The sequence below is a fragment of the Talpa occidentalis genome, unplaced genomic scaffold, assembly GCF_014898055.3.
Source record: "Talpa occidentalis isolate TD23 unplaced genomic scaffold, MPIMG_talOcc4v2.1 talOcc4.7, whole genome shotgun sequence".
NCBI lineage: Eukaryota > Metazoa > Chordata > Mammalia > Eulipotyphla > Talpidae > Talpa > Talpa occidentalis.
In genome coordinates, this window is record NW_023605083.1 from 7516516 (window position 1) to 7539187 (window position 22672).

The following is a 22672-nucleotide window of genomic DNA, read 5'->3' on the forward strand; positions in this document are numbered from 1 at the left end:
TTCTTAATATATAATATACCCATTTGCTTGTGGCTGTTTTTAAGATTTTCTCTTTATGTTGGTTTCCTATAATTTGATTATAATATACCTTGATAAGGTTTTTTTTTATTTTTGTGATTTTCTTTATTGTTTTATTCCAGTTTGGGGTTAATTAAGCATCTGGATCTTATATGAGTCATGATTTTATATTTTATAATATTTTTTGTCATTATTTCTTCAAATATTTTTTCTCTTTTCCTCCTTTCCTCTTTATATAGGACATCACTTACATATTAGTCACACAACCCAGTAGTGCCTAATAGTCACTTGTGTGTTTTTTATTTTTAAGTCTTTTTCTGTTTCAGTTTGTATTGCTGTGTCTTCAAGTTCAGTGGTATTTCCCCTACAGTGTCTAATATGCCATTAACTCTAATCTGTTATTTCTCATTTCAGGGATTATATTTCTTTCATCTCTAGAAGTTCTATTTGGTTCTGTTAATGCCTTCCATTTCTTTCCCTATGTGTGTTTTCCTTGTGTCCTTGAATATATATAATAGCTAAAGTCCTTATCTACTAATATTATAGTCTCTATCATTTCTCATTTGCTTTTGTTTTTCTGATTTGTTAGGGGTCTTGTATACCTAATTCTTCGTATGTTTGTGATTTGCTGTTAGAGTAAGCATTGTGAATTTTATGATGTTGGATATTTGATTTTGTTGTTTTCTTTAGTGTTTAAATAGTGTTTGTTCTTGCTAGTATTACTTGCAAATCTCTGTCTTTTCATGGCTTGTTTTGAAGCTTTTTGGGGGGAGGGGTATAGTGTTAGCGTACAGTTTTGGTTTATATAGCCCCAATACTTAGAGGCATAATTCTTCTGGGGCCTCTTTCATGTTTCCTATTTCAGCAGTTATTCTCCACTCTAGGTGGTGTTTAGTCAGAATTTAAACAAGTCCCAGCTTTGTGTGAGCTGAGGAAATTGTACAGTAGTTTCCTTGTCGTTTTGTGTGTGTGTGTGTGTGTGTGTGTGTGTGTGAACAGGAAAAGGTGGACTTACTGAAATACCCTTCAAGGGCTCGGAGCAAGATGGGAGAGGTCTACACTCCCCCAATAGTTTGTTTCCTCCTGTTTTTTGTCATTTTTCTTAGTGTTTAGTGTGGTAAAACAAAAATTTGGTCTTTGTAATATGTAATGAGTGATGTCCACAGGCAGGAGAGAAAGAAGTGACATTGACATATATGAACTGTCATATATGTAGAAAAGTAGTAACTTATTTCTTCGGGAAATTTTAAATGTCCTGCAAAATTATAGTCTACAGAATGCCAAATTAAAACTTGCATGTGAGAATGACTTGATTATCTCCTCCTTTTGCCTCCATATAATGACACAATTTTTTCCTTTTGATAATTCTGTCCTTTTTTTCTGATATTGTTTACATATACTGCTCAAATATGCCTGTGCAGATACAACTCTGAATTTCAAATTCTGGTTAAGGGAGTGTTCTGTTAAGCTCTGTTTGCTCATTGCCTCAAATTATATCTCTCTCTATATATATCTCTAGTATATATATAGATATAGATAGATAGATAGATATACATATATATAACCTGCAGCTTTTTTTTTTTAAAGATTTATTTATTTATACAAGCATTGGGTACAGTCAGAAGCGCGGGAGGGTGAGAGAATTCACCAGAGCCAGAACGGGGAGCAGAGCAGGCAGAAGGACCGAAAGACAATGCTGAGGGGAGCAGCTGGCGGCAGGAGAGATCTGCGCGCCATGTGGGACCCTCCTCCGGTGGCCGGGGAGCAGCCAGGGATCGAACAGGCGCTGCAGAAGCTGCGGGCAGCTTCGCAACCCAGCGCTCAACCACTGCGCCACCAGGGAGGCCCTAACCTGCAGTTTTATACTATCCCACAATCACCTCCTCTTTTATGTTTCTCTTTCTCTCTCTCTCCCTCCGCTGCCCCCTGTCTTGTGTTGTGTATTCCTGGGGTCTTAAACTCACCTTTGATCGCCCTGCTCCTGTAATTAATTGCCAAGGTCCATGAATTTGATCTTAGAGTATTTCTCATGTCTTTACTGTCATTTAAATTTCTACTGCAACATTATTTACTCAGTCATTTAACACATACCTGCTGCCATTCTGTATATGCTGGAATTTTTCCTCCAGCAAGTAAAAATTAGTATGATTCCCACATAAGACGGAATAGTACCCAGAAATGACAGGCCCCAGTGCATATTTCTGAAATAACTAAATGAGTATATTAGGTTGAGCTATAATTATAAAGATTGTTGTTTTTGAGGTCAAATGGTCATGTCAGGAATTTCATATGTTTAACAAATATATTATTAAAAGAATCATACCAATAAGGAGAAAAATAACCTAACACTCTTATGTTAACAGTAATATTATTGTTGTGTATATACTTTAATTATACTGTAAAACTTGTCTTTTCTCTTCTTTGCCTGCCAGGAAACACGAAATTATCCAGAATCATATCCACAACTGCCAAGGGATGAAACAGTGGAGAACCCTCATCTCCAGAAGCACATTTTGGAATTAGCATCCATTCTGGATGTTCGAAACGTGTTCCTTGAGAATACCATAGATGACTATTAAAACAAAATCTTCTTGTTGAAACAATTTTTCATTTGCCACAGATTTTAAATGGTGCAGTTTTCTAATGTGATGACAGATAACATACATAGTGGTGTTACTTAGTTTTTATTTTTTAATTTAAGATCACCGTTTTAAAGAAGAACTGAAAAAAATTGTTCAAACTTTTAGGGTAACTGTTTTAAAATACAATCTTTCAGGTCTTTTAAAAACAATTAATTTTGGGATTTTTTTGCTTTTGGTTTTGTTTTCGTTTTGAGGTATAGTACTTACCTCCAACATCTAATCCTATTAGATTCACTACTCGAACCCCAAGAAGATTAAATCATTTATTTTTGTATAATGAGGAAAATTCAACTCTTATACTTGGACCTTAAATGTGTGGATTTGGAAAATATGTAATTGTTCACAAAGATGAAACTATCCAGCACGGACTACTAAAAAGCAAGAACAGAGAGTCCTTCCATAATATTCTTTTTATCCCAGCCTAGTAGATAGAAAGATGTGCGACTCTGAAGCATAATCAAGAGAGTTCCTTGAGATCATTTAATTCATTTAAATACTGTTTAAACTTCAGAAACTGTACAGTGTTGATTTGCATCTGATAGCCAAATCTGTAATAGGGGTCTTGAGATGATAAATACCATCTGGAATGTGTGAGTTCTGTTTGCATTGTTGTAGTCTTTGAATGCTGGAAATGAAAAAAATGATCAACAGCTTTTAAATATTTCAGTCAGAAAGTCAGATGTTGGTTTCAGAATACCTTACTTAAGTCCATGAGATCAAGTTTAAAGGCTGCCAGGATTAAGTTCATGGCATACGGTACAGAATTTGTAAACATTTTGCCTGGTACAAATCTGAGACTTCCAAGTCAGAGATGTTATTAATTTTAGTGTGGGGGGGTAACTGAATTGTTATTTAACCAAAAATGGAAGTTGCTTTTGCATTGATAATTTGAAAAGATTTTTTAAACCTCCTTGTATTTAATATTTTATATTCATGCACAAGTTTTTAAATTATTTTAAATAGGACTCAATGTTTAATATAAAGGTTTTTATGTTTTTTTGTCCCCGTCATCCCTTTCATAATTTCACAGGTACTAGCTGTTTTCTTTCCCCTCTTTTGATCCCATGGCATTCAAGTTTAGGAATCTATGAATCAAAAGCCCCTTCTTCCTAATTTTCTACACAGGCTCACATCTACCTCTGGCAGTCCCAGGGGAAATGAGGTGATTGCTTTGGTGCCTCTTTCCTGTGTCCCTAGGGAAATTTTACTGTAATCTTTATAACTGGGGTTTCATTTCTGGCATAGGGATTTGGGTCTAAGTTATTCATATATCTGTTACAATTTGGTTTTTCATCTGAATTCTTGAAGTTACTGTTCTTGGATTTGGGGGACACTGAGGTGTTTCATTAAGTTTTTTATATTAGTTTTGTTTGTTCTTTTTTGGAAGTTACCTTAGAGATTTTCTTTGCTAGTGGGTTGTTTTTCATTGTCAGATAAAGATTGCCTTTTTTTTTTTTTTTTAGAATCTTAATAAACTGCATAGCTTTTGTTTTATAACAGTTTTGCCTGAACTACAGCAATAGACTGACCTTAGTTGTCTGACCTCTTGTTTCAAGTTCACTGAAGTTTGTGCCAGTAATGCCTAACAACATTTTCCTGTTCTCTGATGCTTAAAATAAGCGTTATCACCCTGAGCTTTATCCTCACCAATTTAACATTCAGAACACTGGTCTGAGAAGTAGAAAACCTGAGTTCTAATCTTGGCTTTCTTGGTTCACTTGATACCCTTTGACAGGTGTTCTCATGTCTCTGCTTGTCAGCACTCTCATCTGTAAAATGAAGGTGTTGGTCCCGGGTCCTTTCTAATTCTGTAGTTCTTTAAATCGAACTCTTGGTTCCAAAAGATAGAGACTTTTCCACCCATGTCACCTGCAAAACACAGCATTTTCTTTTCTAAATTGTTTACAAGTTTTTGTTAAGATAATATCAGACCCACTTAGTTGGGTTGAGAATATCCTGAATAAATTAATTTTTGTGATTACAAATATTCTGGTCCAAGATGAGAGGCCTTGGAAATCACAGTGAGGGTTTGGATGGTGACATTGCTCTTTAAACTGAGGGTAGTGTCATTCCTCATTAGTTAAGAATCCAAAGATAAACTCAAGTGATTTTGTATCTTCAAAGAGAGGAAATAAGCCCAAGAAAATTATAAACTGTTGTTTCATTCTCCAGATTTTATTCTAGGCATTGGAGAAGCAGAGTAGACATAAAAATCCATGGCTTCATGAACCTTACATTCTAGTAGGAGTGGTCAGGCAGTATACATTAAATAAATTTCTGTTGGAAAGTTGTGATATGAAGAAAATTTAGAGTATGGTAAAGGAAGTCTTTTGTTTGTGTTGGGAAAAGAACAATGTTTAAATGAGTGGCCATAGTAGGCTTTAAGATTACCTTTGTGCAAACACTTCATGTTTTTGTCTTTTTATTTTTTTACTTTTATTACGAAAGTTTAATTAGCCCTCATATACCATTGCCCAACTTCTGCATTTTAAGGTGTTACTTTAATCAGAGAGAGAAATATAAGTGGACAATAACCCAATGGGCTCAAGATGGAAATGACAAGGAATCCCATTTTTGTAATGCATATAACTCCTCTTTATAAACATAAAAATATTAAGCCCTATATTTATTTATTTTTTAGAATTCATAGAAATTTGAATATTGGAAGAGAGCAAAGCAATGGCAAAGAGCACTTCTTTGTTTTCAAACTGCACAAACTCCCCCTGGAGATTCTGATATAATCTTTCACCTCCCTTAAGAATCACTATAAGCAAAAAAGTGTAAAATTGAAGAATCCAGTTATACACAAAACAAAATTAAGCACAATGAAATTTCTTTCTTTATCTGTATATTTTTGAAGTGGGTGAAGCAACTATCTTCCCTATTTTACAGAAGAGAAAGCTGAGAGACCAAAAATAAAAAACAAAAACCGTCCGTTTATTCATAGTGATAGAGATAGAACTAAAACTCACATCTTCTAATCTCAGCCCAGTCTTTCCAGTTGCTCTGGTTTCTATCATGAGCAAGAAAGAACTAGAGATTTATATTTTGGCACAAAAGATTATGGTATTTTTTTAGTTCAGCAAATACTGAAACCAGTGAATCAGTCAGCCCAAGCAACTATTTGATTAATTTTAAAAAATTCACATTCATACATTTTATCTTTGATTTTAGCCAGGATATATTCTTTGTATGTGTGTTTTCCTCCTAGGAAGTGGTGCTCGCTAAACTTCTCAAAGCACATAGAATTTATCGTACCCTTTATATTTTTACCATGTTGAAATGTTTTGAGATTATAAAAACAAAGTGCAATCTACTCATGACTGAAATTTCCCTGATATATAGGTCTGGATGTAATATTTTGCCAATAGTAGCCCCTTATTTTCTTCTTGCAATAGAATTCCCTGAAACAGATTAGATGGCAAACTTTGTTGCGGTAAACAGAAAAGCAACAAATCTGATTCATATATTAATTATGGAGCTTTCTTTAGCATTCTTGTCCAAGTTTAATCTCTGACCTGTGTCACTTTGAAACTTTCTCTCTTAGAAGGTGTTTGGACTCAGTTGAAAAATGTTGTAATTAGTTATCTACAGAGACATGTAGTCAGCCTGACATACAGAGAACATTCTGGACTGAAAATATAGTAAGGTGCCAAGTCTGCAAACCTGGTTAATGCCAGTGATTCAGAACCACCTCCCCACCTTGAGTGAACAGATTTGATAGGAATGTGAATGGTATGAATCACCTGGTGATGTTTTGGGTGTATATGTTCCTGTGTGTGTGTTTGGAGAGTATAGAGGGTATTTACATTGAGGGCTGTTCTGTTGACCTTATTTATTTGGAATTCTTACTTTTAATGGCATGTGTATATTTTTGTGATGCTAAATGCAATCTGTGTATACTTGTATATATGTATATATCTGTAAATATATTGGTTTGCAGTGATACAGTATGTGTATATTATATACCCATACCCATTTGTGGGCTGAATTTATTTAAGTTCTGTGAGGACATCATAGTGGCATTATTCATGCTGCTGTAATTAGGTTGTGGCTGTATCTCATTCATGAGCCTCTATTTTGAGGGGCTTGTGTTTGGGTAAAATGGGCTAATTTGGAGTTGAAATTAGGATGTAAAGAGCTTGATATCCTTAGCTTTAAAAATCATTTGCCAATTTCCATTTAAACTGATGATACATTAGTGATACCAACCTGAAAAACCCAAGTATGTAACTGAGACACCAGCAGGTTCTTAAACTATAGTAGTCCTTTATTTTCTTGACCCATAGTTGAGTGTTATTACTGAATAGTTAAATATTTATATTGAGTATTAAGGGGCCGTGGAAAAAATTACTTTGATCTCATTTCAAAATAGATAGGAAAATGTCCTGTGAATAGGGAAATACGTTCCTGATTGCCATTAGTACCTTATACTAAATTTTAAGTTTGGAACAAAATTTTTCACTGATGTGTCTCCTTTTATATCTGTCTCTGTGAGGCAGAAAAAAGGGCATTAGCTCAAGGAAGGTTTTGCCTGGGTGGGATGGGATTTAATGAGGAACAGAGGCTGTTAATTAGTATATTTGCAGCAACTCTGATGAACTTAGTCCTTTTTTGGCATTATTGATTATAGATTTTTCTTATTGGAGTTGATATCAAAGATGAGTATGCTCATCTGAGAAAGTGTTTCCAGTAAATAAAATGCCTCCAGTTGTATTTCTTTGTCTCTATGAGACCATTTGTGTTCTGCAAATTGATATATTCATACATGATGTAGGAGTCTTAATATTAGGTGCATGGCATACTAGAAATCCTGAGCCTTCAAATCTCTACGAAGGAAGAACAGTGAGGGGGACAAGGAGGGAAACGTGCAGTGCCAATTTGCAAAGCAGAGGAATCGCAGAGTTATCAGCGAGGTTACTCCTGTCTTCTCTGGGCATGCTCACTTGCATGCTGGCATGTAGGAGATGTTTAATATGCATTTGAATACATGCACAGAAGAAATTAAGTAGAGGTTAATTTTGCATGATAAAATGTAACTGCAAAGCAAAAAACTTTTTACCACTTTATTTGCCAGAAGAGTAAATATGATTCTACTTTAAATTATATCATGTCAAAGAGAAAACTTAGTCAGGAGACCATTTTACCAACCCCAGTCAGCTATTCATAACATTTATCAAATGTTAAATGTTATGATAATGAAATGTTATCAAGTGAAAATGTTATAAGTTCATAACATTTATCAAATATTTCTTAAATATTAGAATTTGGTAACATGCTATTTCTGAAAGGAAAAAAACAATCAGTGAAAACAGCCATAGTCTCTTATATTGTGTTGTTTTAGTAACCACATCATTTATTGCAATTGGAGAGTAGCAGAGCAGATGTTATGTTACTTAAAATTCATGAAACTGACTCAGGCTCAATGGAGATATTAATTTGAGCAGAGTAGCAGCAATAAAATGTACAGTAGATGAGATTAACTGTGAATATCATCTCTGACTCTAACAGTTGCAAAGCTGGTTACTTTGCAGTTAAATAAGGAATGCAAACCTTTTCTTTATTCTCCTGTACTCTTATACAATGATACTTTATACCCATTCTTGCTACACCTCCCAGTTTTTCCTAGATACTGTGATTAAACCTAAAAAAGAAAAAAAAGACAGTTCTTGCTCAAACTAGAATTTCAAAATATATTAGACTATCTTCCAGCTTCACTGAGTTTTTGAACAGAGATTTATCTAAACATGCCTTGCTTAAGGAAAGATAATTGTGTGAATGGAATTAGTTAATTATTGAAGAGAAGAGTGTCAGGATGATATAGGGGGGACATACCCATAATTGGGTAAAATAATTGTATTAAGTATAACTAATTTTTTGGTGTCACAGAATTATTTCCTTTGACATGTTTTCTTACGCTGAAATCAGTGTTTTTTCACTTACTAGTTTAATGTAATATTGACTTTTGAGAATTCCATTTCTGCATATTATTTAATCAAGGTCTGAAGCACCATTTCTTAATTTTAAGATATTTTTGTTAATATTTTTGTTTTTAAAGGTTATTTTACAAATCAGTTATCAAGTTACTCTAAGCAGTGTGATTTTTAAACATACTTGAATAGTAGATTCAGAGGTTTTTAATAATTTGAAATACACATATTAGTTCTACACTCAGACTGACTTAACCAAACTTGAATTTAGTAACCAGACTATAAATTGGGACTATTTTTCCTATTTTGGTGGACAATTCCAGGCTATATCCTAAGACAATCATCTTTTTAGGTGTAATAGGTGGTACCTTCAGGGTTCAGGTTTTTACTTTTCTGACAAGCTTATGGAATAAAAGTTAATAGACTAAGTGATAACATCACTTTCACAATGAGATAGGGAATTATAGCTCGCCCTCCTATAGGTCTACAGTAAATATTAAAGTTTTTATGTTATGTCACTAATACTCTTTTCTTTTTTGAAGCAGTTATGCATGTCTATTTGTCCATGATTGGAAATTAAGATTTGAAAACATTACAATTTGATCCTTAAGTGTTCTCAAAGATCAAATCATTTCCGGCAATCACTGTAAAATGTGAAATGATCCTATATGATAATCCCCAAGTAAATATTTCCAAACCACAAATAACCACTGTATTTTTTTAAAATCCTATCCCTACCCTCCTTTGCATGTTACTGATCTTTTCCCCCTACATTATAGCTAACTATTGTGATTGTACTAAAAATCTGCAGGAAAAGTTGCCTAAAATGTTTAGGACAATAGAGTTCTTACTACTATATTTTCCTTAAGAATGAGGTGAGCCTTTTTTAAAAACTCTTTGTTTCTTTATCTTATTAAAAAGAACTTTTAATGGTTCAGTAAAATGTTAAGGACTTTGTGTTGTGGCCTTTTACAGTTATCTGGATACATTCCTTTTGTTACATAGAAGTATGGCTAGTTCTCTAGGTTTTGTTTGTTTTTAATAAACCTTGCCATTCAACAATTAGAAGCTCTTCTATTTTGGAGACTTCTTTCAGTGGAAATAGAAAGGTCTTAGGTAAGAGGAAAGGCAGATGCAATGTCCTACCGTTTTCACAGTAGAGCTTGCAAGTGAAGAATTTTATCTAAGTAGGTTATCTTCATTGTGTAGCACCAATACAAATAGTGGTTTCATTAATCATTGAATCAAGTGAAGCAGTTATAAATAATTTCTTACTTTGCTGTAAAGGTTATTGTAATGTCAGGCCACATTATTTTCTCTAAGCAATTTCCACAGTAAGGTTGGCTACCATATTTCTTTATTCATATCATCACTAAAGGTTAAGATAATCAAATAAGAGCTAAAATAAGTTACGTTTTATCTTTCTTCCCTAAATATAATGGTGAACCTATTGTCTGTATTAGGGATATTAGGCAGAAATGCACTTGTTTCAATCATAGCAGAAATTACATTTGGAGAATATAATTACTTGACTTTCTAGTGGTGTGAAATACTTTTTAAAAACTGTGCTTGTCTGTAACTGAAATGTTATAGAATTGTAATACTATAGGGATTATAGAGTTATATTTATTAGCTCTCCTCAAGAGTTTGAAGCACAATAATTTTCATGTAACAATTCTAATCCAAGTGCTGCTAATCTGTCGTGCAAATAATGAAGCTATTTGGTTGCCTATCTAGCTATTCACATATCACTGTACTCCTTAAGATGTAGTCTTGTTGCTCATTTGTATTGAATTTTGGATATTGTGGGTTAATACTTTAGAACAAAATCCATCAACTCAACTCTGTGAGACGGCAAATCATTTGAATACATTAGTTTTATATATGTTATCAGTAGAATAAATTTTGAAGGGGCTATTTATTACCAATGACTAAGGGGAAAATTATATTGTCAATATCATTTGACTTGAACATTTGTGCTATTGTAAAAGTCTTGTCTGTTGTGTTTCTAAATTGCTTAAGCCATACACACTCTTAAGGATATTTTCCCTTTTGTTTCTTTTCGGCAGCCTTTTCCTGCTTTGTTATGGTTAACACTTAATAGATTGTAGAAACTGAGAAGTTATTGGGACATTTTAGTTTCCTGAGTTTATCACTTTTGACGCTTGTATGATATGTGATCTGTCATAAAGGGTAGCAATCATTTCACTAACTACTTCACTAAATAAATTTCAGAGTAAACACTGTGATTCTGCAGAGCAGATTCAGTAGGCCCTGTCTTTCCAATGTTTTCTTCTGTTCTAAGGTACCTTCCACCTTGAGGGCGTTTAAATACTAGAGAATGGACAGTTAAATGTTGTTTTCATGTTCACTGAATAACAAGATTACAGAATATTTGAATTTTGTTGTCAGTGTATTGCAGGCATTTTTGCATTGATAAATGTTCTCTAGGAATGTGACCACATCCATCAGGTGTGAACTCTTGTAAATGAATTTTGTATCTTGGATCCACGTATATATTAAGTGTATCATCAATATAAAAATAAACATTATTTGCTTAAAGTTTTTGAAACTTCTTCAGAATTGCTAACAACAGAAGTATTAAACTGCCAATGGTTTGCTTCTTTGATATCTGTAGCAACCACAGACAACTAGCTTGGGGTTAAGGACTCAATACTTACTCTTTCAGTTTGTAAATTTTCTGAGTCCTAGTCTTGATTTTTCTCCCTGTCCTGCTCCTGGTGGTCAGAACTGGGCCACGGAGAGGGAGGGGTGGTTTCAGGGGAACCTGCCAGAAGCTCTGGCTGGTGTTTGGACCGGGGCCAGAACAAGAGCTCCTTCGACGCGGAATGTCTGGTTGGCCTGGAAGAGCTCTGAGACCGGACACAGGCTACTGCTTTGAACAAGGCAGTTTTAACTTTCCAGGCTTTGCTCATCTGTCAAAAACTGGAGGCCTTTTAGTGAACAGTGGGATTCTGGAGAGGGCGATTGCGTGTGTGGCTTGTTTTAAAACGACAAGCGCTGTGCCGAGGGCATCGTTAGAGCCGAGTCTGCGCCGTGTGATGGAGACACCGACCTGCTGGGACCACAGCTACCCGGGACGGGGCGGCTGTGTGGGGTGCAGCGGGAATGGGGTGCGGGGAGCGGGGCGGCGCGGCCGGGGTTCCCCGCACCGCACGCGCAGGCCCCAGGGCTCCAACTGGGTTCCCGCCCTTTTACCTCGCGGCTCTCCTCACTGCCCAGCTCTGCACCGGCCCTTTAAAAAAAAAAAACCAAAAAAAAACAAACTTCGGCCACTCGCTCGTCATCCCGGGCCGGTCGCCGGCTGACGTGGCCACCTGGACGCTGCCTCCGGCCCAGCGCCCGCGCCTCCGGCCGTTCCCGCCCAACCGCCGCCCTGAAACTCGCGCTGACGCCCGCGGAGGGCGCGCTCGGGCGCATGCGCGCGGCGTCTCTCCTCGCGCAGCCACTTCCGGCGCGCGGGCGAAGGTGCGGTTCCGGGTCGCCGCTCTGCTCGCCGCCGGCCGCGGGGGCTGGTGACGCGGGCCGGCTCTCACGAGAGGCCCCGGAGGCGGGGCTCTGCGGGCTGCCCTGAGAGCGGCAGGTGCGCGGGCGGGGCGCCGGAGGCGCGAGCAGGCCCCTCATCCTTCCGGTGGCCTCGATCTGCCCCCGTAGCGGCCCGGACCTGGTGGCCCACGACCCAGGCGGGGGGCGGTACCGGGCTGCTGAGAGGGCAATGGTGGGGGCGGACGCGGGCAGCCAGGCCTGGGAGTCTTAGGGTTCTGGGTACTCCCCCCTGCGCGACCTTGGGCAAGTCGCCCCACCTCCCTGGGTCTCAGTTTCCCTGTTGTCAAATGGGAGAGACGTTGGGGTCCTCCTTTCTTTGACTGTCCAGGCACGGGTGGATCTGGAAGGAGCCTGCGGGAGTGTGAGCCAAAGTGCCGTGGCAGGTACCTGTCTGCCTCCCAGGGCGTTAGGCAGCTGTCTCTTACCCACCTTAGCCATCCTTTTGCTCAGTGAGTCAAGGCCCTGGAACCAGACTGCCAGGTCTGGCCAGGTAAACAATGTGTGACTGTCAGAAGCAACTGAGAAAGAAATTACGGACCGTGGGAAACCTTACTCTCATTCAAGTTTTGTTTTGCTCAGGGCTCCCAAGACCGATTTAGGCACCTTCTGCAAGGAGAGATTGTGTTCTTTGTGTCTGTAAGTGAAACTGTTAGGCAAATCACAAATGCAAAGGAGACCGAGGGTGAGGGAGGGCAGCTCGCTGAGGACTGTAGCAGTGGCAAGTTTTCTCCTTCGCCCTTAACAGTTCTCCCTCCTCTCCCAGCCCCCGACTCCCAACCCCCAACGTTCCCAACCCCCAACGTTTTCGCCTCACACTGTGAAAGGAAGTATCCAATGCGTTTTATCTTTGTCTTCATGCAGGGCAGAATGCTTTGACCGTCAAGCTGTTTTAAATCTAGTAGATTAAGCCAGGTGAGTAGGTGGTTTACAGACCTTGAAAGGTAAAGTTTTGGGAGAATAGTATATACTTAAATGTATCTGAAGTGGTAAGAAGTCGTTTGTAGATCTTAAAGCAGACCTTAGTTATCCTCCACAAAATATGAGAATTTAAAGTTGGAACCAGGTTATTAGTGTTCCATACAACATTGGGAGGAAAAGTTGTTTGATTCTCATGTTGAGTATCTTGTGAAACATTCTGTAGAAAAGAAACTTATTTGAGTTCATTACATAAGACAGCCATTCTGTTTTTCCAGGAACTGTTTAAGGATATCTGATCCTATTTACAATATAGTTGTCTGGTTTGCCTGCTTTTTTCTAGGTTGTCAGCTTTTCCTAGCGGACAGCTGATTGCAGACCATCCTGGAACATTAGACTAGTATACCTTTTCCCCATATTGAGTTACACGTTTTTTGTCTTCCTTTTACCAAAAAACCAAAGAAAACCTAAACTGTAGTTAATATTATTGTGAGAACTCAAAAGTCTGTGTGATAGTGTTTGTACTGGAAAATTTTGCTAAATGTGTTAATATGTGTAGCCAACTTGGTGTAGTAAAAAAAGAATACGGACTTGTGAGTCAGAGTACAAGTTCAAATACCAGCCCTGTCACTTAGCCACATAATCTTTGGCAGGTTACATCATGTCCCAGTGACTGAATTTCCTTGTCTGTGTATATGAAGCACCTACGTGCCTTTAAAGTGTTTAGTAATTGTGTTCTATTAAATGTACCAGTAAAATTATGAAACAATTTTGAAACCTGAAGCTTAACATGGCAACTCAGATGTGAAATCTCTCCAGTGTTTAACCTTGACCTCTCTTTCATCTGATTTATAGATACTGTGTTGCCATAAGTCCTTGGCCCACATTTAAGTAGGGATGCAGCTAGCTTGGATGTCTGGAACTTTTTAGCCTCCTGTCTCTGAATTCCTGATTGCTAGCCTAAGGCCTGCCGTGGTCATTCAAGAGCAGGTCATCAGTGCAGGATAACCGCACAGCAAAAATGTTTGCAAAACTAAAGAAGAAAATTGCAGAAGAGACTGCTGTCTCCCAGAGGCCTGGAGGTGCTACTAGGATCCCAAGGTCGGTGAGCAAGGAATCTGTTGCCTCCATGGGAGCTGACTCAGGAGATGACTTTGTAAGTATCTTCTCTAGTTTTTAATATTTTAGTACAGTCTCAATATATCCCGTAAGTGATACTTCAGAAAATCTATCCAATAAATATTTTCTTTTAAAATGACAACATTATGGGCCTCCCCGATGGCCAGTGGGTTGAGTGCAGCACTGTGAAGCTGTCTGCAGCCTTGGCAGCACCGGTTCAATTCCTGGCAGGCCAGGGAGATACCCGTGTGGCACGGCAGACCTCTCCTGTCTCGCCCACTGCTCCCCTCAGCAGTGTTTTCCATCCTTCTGCCTGTTCAGCTCCTCGTTCTGTCTCTGGTGAATTCTCTCACCCTCCTGCGCCTCTGGCCTGTACCCCAGTGTTTGCGTAAATAAATAAATCTTTAAAAAAAAAAAGTGGAATCTGGTAATAAAATGGGAACAGAAAAGGGTGATAGAATATATTGGTTTAATAAATGTCTATCTAAAAATAAATAAATAAAAAATAAAATGACAACATTATTTGCAGTTTATATCTGATTCTTCTCACTTTGAGGTACTTTTCCACTTTTTCTTGTTTTTCTGTGAATCCCCTTACAGATTCTCTATCCTGTCCTCTTGTACTCTTTTTTCATCTGTACACCTTGTGCGTTTTCTTCCACTTTTCATTTCTCAAAGCGCCTTACTTAGCTTATGGTCTCTACAGACATATAGACTTTTAGTCATTGTTGTTAACAAGGTCTAGGAGTTGCGTGTGGCATTAGCCAGAGTGCAGTTTTGTTGGAAAAGTGGCTGAAAAGATGTCATTGATGACTACAGTGTGTCCCTTATTTGTACAGTACCTTCAGGTTGGAAAGGTTTCAGAAAGTGAGGATGCTGCTATGTCAGGTGAATGTCAGGTCTTAGGACTGAAAGGGTGTCTTTGGTTTATGACAGGATCATTTTAAAGTCAGAGTTTTTTTAAATGATTTATAATGCTTGCTATATGTAAAAAATGTACGCAATTAAATGCATGAGATGAATGGTTGTGAATTTGTCACCTTTCCAATGAACTAGAACATTATCAATATTGTTAAAGCTATTTGTATGCTCCTTCCCAGTCCCTTCACACACATCCCTTCCTTCTAGATAATCACTCTCTTAAGTTGCTTGGCTTTTTAAAATATCCTGTCCAGAAACACACACACACACACATACACACACACACAGTTTGTTGTTCAATGTTGCTTATTTTTTAATTTTATGAAAGTGTTATAGTGTATGTAGTCTTCTTGAACTTTTTTTTGACTCGCTATGTTTCTAGATTGTGTGTTAGATGAAGCTGTTGATCATTTATTTTGCTGCTCTATAAGATTCCAGTATTTGAAAAGCCCACAGTTTATCCTGGCCTTCTCCTGGTGATAGACATTTGAATTATTTCCATGGTCAGATGAGTCTTCCTCCTCCTTTCTTATGCTGCCTGTCCTGGTCAGATTACATGGCAGAAGCTGTTAGGTTATTGGGGTGGAACAATAAGATCACCAGATCTAAATTATCATTGGCTGCTGTATTTAAAGGGCTATATAAATGCACATTTGACCCCAGGCTGAAGTTCCGTGGCAGAGTACCAGCTTTCCCTTCATGCTGACATGCTAAATGAAGTCTCTTATCTAGAATGTATTCCAGATCTAGAGATTGACCTGAATTCAGGAACCACTTTGAGACTTTGAAAGTAACCTATTTGGACTTTATATACACGTGTAATTTCCTGATCCTTACTCCCTATCTGCAGATCCTTATATCTCATAACATATATTTTCCAAGCACGTGCCTCTACTCTCATATCTAATATTGTCAAGTGAACAAAGCTGAATGTATTAACTCCATTTCCAAATGTGCAGCTTCACCCCCCAGGTCAGTAATAAGAAACCTCGGAGGCATTTTAGACTTCCTGGTGTCCAATCAGCCAATGAGTTTTTTGGCTTCCAGCTCCTCAGTGTCTTGAACTCACCCTCTCTATTCCATTTACTAAGTAGTGCATTTACTTCCATTTTATTCTGTCTTTATCCCTTGGACAAATGTGATAACTTATCTGGACTCCCTACCTCCACCAAAGCAGATCTATTCCTCTTTCTCCAGTGCTTAAAACTCAGTGGCTTCCCCATCTTTCAGGGTGAGGTGCAAACTCATTGCTATGGTATAGTGGTGAACTCTTGGGTCTTGTCACAGCTCACCTTTCCATCTCATCTCACTATTTCCTACACCCTGTGCTCTAGCCATATCGAACTTCAAAGGCCTTCCTGAAATAGACAGCATTCCTTCCTGCCTACGAATGTTCACATATGCTGTGTCTTTCCTTGGAATGTCTCCTGTCTCCTCCTCTCACGCCTGCATTTCCCTGACACTCTTGTACGCCCTTCTAGACTGGTCTCACATTACTTCCCAGAAACCCCCTTGACCCTGCTGCCCTTCTCACCCCTCTACCTTATACCCCTCCTGACTGAGTTTCATCCCTTGTCTCTCCTTCCTCCTGTGAAAGCACCTCTCACACTGCCTTGTTGATTGGCTTCTTTGTCTTTCCCACTAAACTGGGAGCTTCACGAGAGGGGACGGTGTTGCAGTTGGCAGCCCAGGGCAGGTTATGGAATCAGACCCAAATCTCAGTCCCTGCCCCATTGTTATTGTGTGATTTGGGGCAGGTTTCTTTGCGTTTCTGTGCCTTTGTTTTCACCCCTATAAAATGGTAGTAGGAAGTGCACCTGTCTTTATTGAATTGTGTTGTGATGGGCATCCCTGGGCTCACCTCGAGGTTCTCTTGTACACTGGGCAGACTCAGGATCCCACGTACTGTAGTTTTCCTCTCTGTTATCCTTCTTAAAGTGAAAGGGAAAAGGTGTATGGGGCAGAGCCTGGAGGAAACTGGGCACAGACTTTCCAGAGCCCTCCTCTTGTTACAAAGGAGTGTTTAATTTCCCCACTTATGAGTGGTAAAATGAGGTTTACCAGGGAAACTCACTAGAGACTCAGTGGCCAGACATTTTATCGGAAACTAGACAGGTACACTTTGCCTGCCTAGTATTTACCAAAATGCCAGACGCCCAGGAGGAAAACAGGTGTTCAGTATAAACCATATCTTTTGTACAAACATTTTCCGTGCAGAGAGCCCTTCTTATCAGGTGTGGTAGCAACTCTTACAAAATCAGAGTTCCTTAGGCTGCCAAGGGCTAACTTTACAAGTAGGCCTTGCTGAGGCTGATGCTAAGGAGAGCACTCTCAGCCTGTGATGTTGATTTTTCTGTTTTCTGCAGCGTATACGAAAGCCTTGCCATAGGCCTGGCTCGTCACAGCATTTCATAATTAGTAGTTGCTGCTGCAGCTGCTGTTGCTGTTTTAGGGTGGGCTGTTTCCTACTCTCCCCAGTGCTTAGCGCAATGCCGAGCATAGGAGCTCTTGGTAACAGTAACGATCATACTTTTACTACAAATAATGGATGATTTGTATTAAAACTAATGGTGTGCCAGCCTCTGTTCTAGGGACATGACAAGTATTGATTATTCAGCCCTCATCACAACTCATTTGTTACCATAGTTTCCAGCTGAGGAAACCAATCTCTCCAAGATCTTGTAACTGATAGGTAGTGAAGATGGGACTTTAGCCCAGGCCTCCCCTCTGCAGACACTCCCTCTTAACTACACTGTGCTGAGTCTCAGTCCATGTTGATGGGCACGTGGCTGGGTTGCCTAATGAATATTTCAGTCAATTGTTCAACCACCTTTGAAGACATTTTGGAAATAAGATGGAGGAAATATGACTAAAGACTATATATTAGATGATACTTTTAATTTTGTTAGGTGTACTAATGTGTTGATGTAACGGACAATGTCCTTATATTTTAGAAGAGGTTGATCAAAGTATTTAGGATGAAATGTCATGATGTCTTATTGAAAGTACTTCAGTAAAACAAAAATAAGGAAGAAAATGTGGGAAAATATCAGCAATTGGTTTTTTTTTTTTTTTTTTTTTTTTATAGAGGCATGCTTATTTATTTATTTGTTTGCTTGTTTGTTTGTTTGTTTGTTTATACATGCACTGGGTACAGTCAGAAGCGCGGGAGGGTGAGAGAATTCACCAGAGCCAGAGCGGGGAGCAGAGCAGGCAGAAGGACCGAAGTACACTGCTGAGGGGAGCAGCGGGCGGCAGGAGAGGTCTGCGCGCCATGCGGGACCCTCCTCCGGTGACCGGGAAGCAGCTGGGGATCGAACCGGCGCCGCAGAGGCCGCGGGCAGCTTCGCAACCCAGCGCTCAACCGCTGCGCCACCGGGGAGGCCCAATATCAGCAATTGTTAAAGTAGATGGAGAATATTCACTAAACCATTCTCTTGACTCTTCTCTTTAAAAAAAATTTCAATCAGGGGCCTCCCGGGTGGCGCAAGAGATTAAATCTCAGCACTATGAAGCTATCTGCAGCCACTGGAGTAAGAGTTCGATCCCCTGCCAGGGAGCTAACCTACATGGCGCAGCAGACCTCTCCTGTCTCGCCTGCTGCTCCCCTCAGCAGTGTATTTCGGTCCTTCTGCCTATTCTGTTTCCCACTCTGTCCTGGTTAATCCTCTCACCCTCTCACCCCCACATCTCTGGCCTGCACTCCAGTTCTTTCATGCATAAATAAATAAATCTTTACAAAAAAAAGTTTTCGATCAGAATAAAAGAAATAGTGAGTTAGTTATTAGTAATAGTAAGTAGTGCTTAAAATAGTAGTGGTGCCCTGTATGTTTTAAGATAATACAGACTGTTGGAGAAATTTGTTGTCTCATTAATATACTGATTTATTAAATACATTTTGTCTGGTAAAATCTTTGGTGCATTTTAGAGAGTTAGATTGACATCCATTTGTTTTATAGATGAAGACACTAAAAATTTTTAAATGTCAGTGATAAATTCTTTATCACAGACCAGCCTTTGATTTCCTCTTTATCCCCCCTTTATCCCAGGACTTTACCTTTGGAAAAATAAAGTGATTTCCTTTTTCACCACTGAAAATAAAAATTTTTTAGTATTATGTACTTGGAATAATATGATCATAATGGATTTATTTACCACCATTTACTCCCTTCTCATACATAACATGCAATTTATCTGTTTAGCCTCATATGCTTTCTTCACACGGTCTAGGCCTATTGATGGAGATAGTGTTGCTTCTACTTTACACATGGAGAAACTAGCTTAGTTCAGTGGCTTTTTGGTGATCACAATTCATTACTGTGTAACAAAACTTAAAATAAGAATTGTCACTTTTTTGGTTCAGTTCTGTGGTCTCACATGCTGAGAACCCCTGTGTAAATATAATCTCTTCTTGTGTCTATTGTGTCTCCCTAAACAGGCTTCTGATGGAAGCAGCTCCAGAGAAGATCTCTCATCTCAGCTTTTGAGAAGGAATGAACAGATACGGAAATTAGAGGCCAGACTTTCTGGTATGTCTAAAAACTCAAAAAGTAAACAAAGGACTTGCTTTGCCTGACCTGCTCTCCCTATAAAATAACCATATGGCATAACCTTATAATTATTTTGACATTTTTTGATCTTTTTAGTTGAAAGGGAGCAATTTGTACCCTCCTGTTCTTTACTACTTTAGTGTGCTAAGTAGTGTAAATTCAAAACTCAGTTTTAAAGTAAAAAAAAAAAACAAACTTCTGTTTTTCTGCTCCCGAGGTTTCTAGCCATGGATAGAAATGGTATTGAAAGCATGTGTGGAATAGATTTGACTGTCTGTCACCTGCTAGCATAGTTTGCATCAGGTGGAGAGGGTCGGGGGAGGACATTATTCACTGGGAATGGCCAAGAGATGTGGGATTCTTCCGACCCTGAGGGCGAGGGAGAGGGTTTTGCCACTTGGTGTAGCTACCTATCACCTGTGTGAGTGTTATTCTGGTCCTTTGGACTGCTTTTCACCAATATTTCAAACTTCAGCTATAACTCATTACATCTTTTTTGTGTGGTTTACAGTTTACACAACCCCCATTAAGTCCTTTGCCTGGACGGGGCATGTTTGTGATAAAGGTGTGAGTTTTTGTTTTGATTTCTACCAATGGATACAGTTTGAAAGCTTCATCCTGTGAAGTGATCAGTGGCTTCTGTGTTTCTTTTTGTCCCTTGGCCTTATGCCCATTTTATTGGAGTGAAAGCAGTGAAGTATAAAATTCACCAAATTTTCTGTAAAACATTTGTATAGGTATCAAAGGCTCATAGCTACCAATTAGTCCATTATCTCATCTTGCTCTCACTGTAGTCTTACTCGGCTTAGAAGTCAGCTCACACAGCTAGCAGGTGGTAGTGCTGGGATCCAAACCCAGATTTGCTAGATACTAGTGTTACTGTTCTGCTACCCCTGTCTATAGGTACTATCAGTACCAGAAATGAAATAACTTTATGTTTAATGTTGTGGAGAAAATTATAAAATGGTCGGTACCATCCCTAATACAAGAGGAAAATTAGTTTGCACTTGGCTTAAGTTAGAGAAGGGACAAGGAAAAGAATTGACATTTATTGAGCCTGTTGATGTTCTAAGTATTATCCTGCAGGCTCAGTATGTATAACAACAATAATAGCTGCTACCTTTTATTAAGTATGTGTGCTGGACCCCCTAAGACATATAGAACATTTAGTTTATTGTCAAGTGAATCCTTTGAGGTAGGTAAAACTAATACTTAGGGTCAATAATTTGCTTAAAGTCTCCCAACTAAGGGCTGACAGAGTTGGGACTTGAACTCAAAGCCTGTCTACCTTTTCACTAAACCATGCTATCTTTGGCCAGCAAGGTGTTGTGCTTCACCTTAATGGGGCATAAGCTGCTCAGTTCCTGTGTAGAAAGGACTCTTTTAGAGAATTAAGTCCTTTCACTATAAAGACTGTGCTATGCCAGGGTATTTGCTATTGTCCTAACCACTGTGATTCAGTTGTGTGGACTCTAAGTGAGCTGGTTAGTGAGTTCCCTTTGCTCCATCCTATTGCTAAGACTGAAAGTGAAAACAGATTTGAAAATAAGTCATGAAAAAAATCGCTGGTTTTCCCAGCCAGCCCCATCCTTATTCTTTATCAAGGCTGAACAAATCTGCCTGTTTGTTTTCATCATTTACACCATGGATAGTTTGTATTTATACCTGTTTGCCTGTCTTGTTCATTGTTAATGGGAGGCTGTCTGCCTAGCTTTCCTTAACAGGAATGGTTTTCAGGTTGAGAAAATCATCATCACTTTCACTCATTTTTTTGTTTAATTAACTTCCTTTCCTGATGTTTGTCCATTCCTGGTATGTGCGTCACCCTCCTCACCCAAGACTATGCTGAACAGGTCCGAAACTTGCAGAAGATAAAAGAGAAGCTTGAGATTGCGTTAGAAAAACACCAGGATTGTACGTATTTTTTTCCTGCTTTTTTTCAATCTTTGTAGGATTTAGTTTCTTTTAATGAAATGATAGTGTGTGATTAAATTTGTCCCTTGTCATAGCGCAAATGATTATTTTTAATCAGGTCACTGTAACATTTGTCTGATATCGGTAAGCACACAACTCGTATTTATGTGCCTCATGTGCATGCTTTTTGGGAGAATGTCATTATGTGTACCAACTTGTCTCCATTCAGTTGACCACTCTTGGCTACCCTTCGATTCTAGTAAAGACTAGAACCTGCCCCTTGGGCGTAGATTAGGAGATTTTGGATCTAGTGGTAACTTCACTGCTGCTGTTTTTAGTAATGGGGAACCTCTGGGGCCCTCCTCGAACAATAGGAGATCCATTTGTCTAGTCTGCATAAATATGTTCTCCTTGGGGTTCAGTCCAAGAAAGATACTAGCACAAGTAGAAAGTCATTTCCTATTAACATAATTTATAAAAAATGAAAGAGGGGTCTTTCTGTTTTCCTGTGTTTGGATTTTTTTATTTTTAATTCTCAAAGTGAAAGTAACCATTACTTAGCAACAACATTGGTGTTTTCAGGCAATTTTCAGTGTTTTATCATTGTGCCACTTAAAAGTGACCTTTTGGCATCTTCTAAACATAAAACAAAAAAACTGTGGTCTATTACTAAGACCAAAAGATTCTTCAGGGAAAGTCAATCAGGTTTGTCCCAACCTCATAATCCATTGATGTGACCTTGGCCTTTTTTTATTAGGTGATATTTAAAAGTAATGACATGGGCTATTTGTCGTGCTGTTCCTGAAATATTTCCATATCTCAAATAGAGCCTTTTTGTTAACAGCTTCCATGCGGAAATTTCAAGAGCAGAATGAGACATTCCAAGCCAACAGAGCCAAAATGGCAGAAGGACTGGCTTTGGCATTAGCCAGAAAAGATCAGGTATTTTATATATGACACTGCCTAACACTCACAGAAAGATTTCACTTAGTGACATGAATTCAACAATTTATACATCTGGTAGAAAATATTTACTACCTGGGAGAAAAAGAATAAGAAACTTTACAGTTATAATCATGAAATGTATAATGTATTC

General features: G+C 38.7%; 2 protein-coding genes across 7 annotated transcripts in view; both read left to right on the forward strand.

Annotated features, from left to right (window-relative positions):
* The window catches only part of SCAI (suppressor of cancer cell invasion), a 123707-nt gene extending 120415 nt beyond the window's left edge, over positions 1-3292 (forward strand). Inside the window, exon 18 of the mRNA XM_037491844.1 lies at positions 2451-3292. Within this exon, the coding sequence (XP_037347741.1) occupies positions 2451-2597 (147 nt within the window). The 3' untranslated portion in view covers positions 2598-3292. The remainder of the gene's footprint in view (positions 1-2450) is intronic.
* Positions 3293-12119: 8827 nt separating this feature from the next.
* Positions 12120-22672, forward strand: part of GOLGA1 (golgin A1) — a 37056-nt gene continuing 26503 nt past the window's right edge. Inside the window, exons 1-7 of one of the 6 annotated variants that reach the window (XM_037495096.2) lie at positions 12120-12194; positions 12737-12793; positions 13019-13069; positions 13928-14228; positions 19551-19641; positions 21502-21576; positions 22421-22518. In XM_037495096.2, the coding sequence (XP_037350993.1) occupies positions 14094-14228; positions 19551-19641; positions 21502-21576; positions 22421-22518 (399 nt within the window). In that variant the 5' untranslated portion in view covers positions 12120-12194; positions 12737-12793; positions 13019-13069; positions 13928-14093. Of the gene's footprint in view, positions 12195-12270; positions 12794-13018; positions 13070-13927; positions 14229-19550; positions 19642-21501; positions 21577-22420; positions 22519-22672 lie in introns of those variants that run through there. The other 5 variants (XM_054689665.1, XM_037495095.2, XM_037495099.2 and 2 more) reach the window with 5 other exon arrangements.